The following is a 3,454-nucleotide window of genomic DNA, read 5'->3' as shown; positions in this document are numbered from 1 at the left end:
GGGTCACGTGAGTGTTTCAAGGGTTGAGTCATCTCAACCCACACCTGTAGAGGATTCTTCCTATGATTCAATAGAGGAACCTTATGAGGAGTACACCCCATGCACGCCTACTCGTGACGACTTAGAAGAGAATATAACGAATTTGCATGGTGAGAATGCTAAACTGAGAACATAATTGTCTAAGATTCAAGTGGAAAAGACCAAAGTGGAATTGTGGTTGAACAACTTGCAAATGGAACATGTTAATTTAGGGGGAGAGTTAAACAAGGTGTTGAAAGAAAATGATGAACTTTGGGGGAGCAAACACGACATGGTGTGGAAGTGTGTGGAGTTAGAGTGGGAAAGAAGGATTGTCGCCTGGTCTTGGAAAGTGCAATTGGGAGACCTTGCTTACTATTACCATGGAGTGGCCTTGAAATATGTAAGCTTGACCAAGGAGTATTTTTCCAGCTGAGCACACCAATACCATCATGGCCCGAGCTTGGGAGTTATCTGAAAATACCGTCCAAATAACACTTATGAGGTTTGTGAAGATCATTAACTACCCCACGGACATGCCTTGAGTGAGAGGGTGAGAAAGAAACATAGTCTTGAGTTAAGTACTTTTGTTTTGTTAGGATATTTTTGGATATTAACCGGCCTTGAGCTTGGTTTATTTTGGTTTATATATTAGCTAGTTTGGCGTAATAAACAAGACTTATGTATTGACTTATCTTTTGCAAGAAACATATTATCTTATTGAGTGAATGTTGGATGAGTAGGTTATGAATAAATATGCTTATAAATGTAAACGTTTAACATGCACAACAATAATGTCGTGACGGTTAGGAAGGACAGCATCAGTTACACCTGATGCAGTAGACCCACCACCTATAGGAGCTACCTCTATTGTACAAGAGACCCGACCAGCATCAGCTGCGACTGCAAGGATCGCAAGCACGTGGGGACGAGGTCGAGGAAGAGGACGCGGACAAGGTAGGACTCAAGCGACACAAAATGAACCTGAGCCCTCTATGCAAGAAAGCTCTGCATCTGGAAGAGGCCGAGGCAGGGGTGAGGACGAAGCCGAGCAACCGCCGCTACCCCTGTGGACATCATCGCTCAGGAAGTGACAAGAGCCTTACAAGCTATCTAGTTCTAGCTCAGGTGCGAGAGGCAGAGCTTAGAAATCAGGAGGATAGGGTGATAAACAATATAAGAGGAGATATTAGTGATTCTAACAACAGAGAAGACCGACATGAGAGGTCAAGACCAAATAGTCCTGTCAACACGGGCACAAGACAAAAAAAGGTTGTAATTATAAGACCTTTCTATCATGTAAGCCCCAACCCTTTCAATGTGACCCTAACCTAGTGGCAGCTATGAGGTGGATAAAAGAGTCAGAAGTGATTTTCAAAATCAGTAAGTGTGCGGAGGAAGATAAGATGACATATGCGACATCCATGCTAAAATCAAAAGCCCTTTTCTGGTGGGAAATAATTACGAACTTAAGGGGAAAAGAGGCTGTGGCAAGAATGACATGGGGTGAGTTTAAGGTATTATTTAATGAGAAGTTTTTTCCTCGAACTGCGATAAAGCAACTGGAAGAGGAATTTTTGAGGTTGGAACAAGGAATCATGGCAGTCCAGGAGTATACAACAAGTTCTATTGAAAAAGCAAGGTTTGCCGAGCACTATGTTTCGACTGAGGAAAGACGGGTAGAGCGGTACATTTGGGGACTAAAAGCCTCTATTCGGGAATTTGTTCTCACTATGAGTCCAACCACATTTCAGGAGGCAGTAAACGCTGTGGAAATTCAAGAGAAAGAGATAAATTGTCAAGATGCTGAGCAGGGCCAAATAAAAAGAAAATGAGAAGGTCCGAGCAATGAAAGCAGGAAATCAAAGCTTTTGGGTTCAGAAAAGAAGACATGGCAAGGGCAAACTGCTAAACCATGTCCTAAATGCAACCGTGTGCCTAAAAGAGAATGCATGGTTAAGCCGAGGATGTGTTACCGATATGGGAAGCCAGGACATCTGTCTCAGGATTGCAAAGTTGAGCGAAGGGAGCGACTATGCTTCATTTGTAAGTCACCCAACCATATACAAGCAAATTGCCCTGAGCAGAAGAATGAGCATACTACAGGTCAAAGTGGAAGTCGAAATGGAAAAAGGGAGGAAAGGAGACCTGAAGTAACTAAGTCAAAAGGAAGAGTCTTCCATATGACAGCAATAGAGGTCGAGGAGACACTGCACGTGGTGACAGGTATCTTTCTGGTCAACTCTATGCATGCTAGAGTACTCTTTGATTCTGGCGCAAACTGTTCTTTTGTGTCTACTACTTTATGTGATTACTTGCATAGAGTACCGAAGCCTTTAAGTTCATCCTTAGAGATAGAAACTGCTGATGATAATAGGGTGATAATTAGAGAGGAGTATGATGACTGCAATATTCAGATAGATGGTTGTTCTATTCCATTAAAACTACTCCCTATGACTCTCGGGGAATTTGATAAAATAATTGGAATGGACTGGTTAGCTAAAAACCAGGCAAGAATTATGTGTAACAAAAAGGTAATTCAGATTGAATTACCCGATAGTGAAACCATAGTAATTTATGGAGATAGAAGAAATTGGAAATCTAGCATGATCTCCTTACTTAAAGCAAGGCGGTGCGTAACCAAGGACCCCTTCTGAGGTACGAAGCTTCTTGGGGTTAGCTGGTTATTATCAAAGGTTTATTTAGGACTTTTCACGGATAGCAACGCCGTTGAAAGCACTAACAAATAAAGGTGTGAAGTTTGAATCGAAATCATCTCAAGAAGAGGCATTTAGAGTCTTAAAGGAAAAGTTGAGCACCACACCGATATTGAACTTACCAGAAGGAACTGAAGGGTATGTAGTTTATAGTGATGTTTCCAAGCTAGGACTTGGTTGTGTACTAATGCAACAAGGGAAAGTTATTGCATATGCCTCACGTCAACTAAAAGAACACGAGAAGCGATACCGAACTCACGAGTTAGAGTTGGCAGCGGTGGTGTTTGTGTTTAAGATCTGGAGGCATTACTTATATGGGGTGAAGTGCCAAATTTATACTGATCAAAAGAGTCTAAAATGCTTGTTTGATCAGAAGGACCTGAACATGAGACAACAAAGGTGGATGGAGTTGCTGAAGGATTATGACTGTGAAGTTTTATATCACCTCCGGAAGGCAAATGTGGTGGCCAACGCATTAAGTTGCAAAGAAATGAGCGATCGGGTGAAGATTAAAAAAATGAGGATGGAGGTCACTTCTAGTTGGACCTTTGAACTCAAGAAAATTCAAGAAGAAGCTTCAGTAGAGGGAAACTTGAAGGGAGAGAGAATGGTAGGGGTTGGTCCGTTGCTTGAAGATAATAATCAGGGGTTAAAGTGCTATAAAGGCAGAATTTGGATTCCTCGCTTAGGCAACTTCCGTAACCAAGTGTTAGACGAAG

The 3,454-nt window shown here is 42.0% G+C and overlaps 1 protein-coding gene across 1 annotated transcript; it reads left to right on the top strand.

The window, feature by feature from the left end:
• Positions 1–1,361: 1,361 nt before the first annotated feature.
• Positions 1,362–1,853, top strand: LOC112529018. Its single transcript, XM_025140098.1, has one exon. It carries the CDS (start codon positions 1,362–1,364, stop codon positions 1,851–1,853), a length of 492 nt encoding a protein of 163 aa, XP_024995866.1.
• The last annotated feature ends 1,601 nt before the right edge of the window (positions 1,854–3,454 follow it).

This window comes from Cynara cardunculus, assembly GCF_001531365.2.
Source record: "Cynara cardunculus var. scolymus isolate 2C chromosome LG 16, CcrdV1, whole genome shotgun sequence".
NCBI classification, from domain to species: Eukaryota; Viridiplantae; Streptophyta; class Magnoliopsida; order Asterales; family Asteraceae; genus Cynara; species Cynara cardunculus.
The sequence above is the reverse complement of the archived record's forward strand: the minus strand, read 5'-3'. Positions and strand labels throughout refer to the sequence as shown.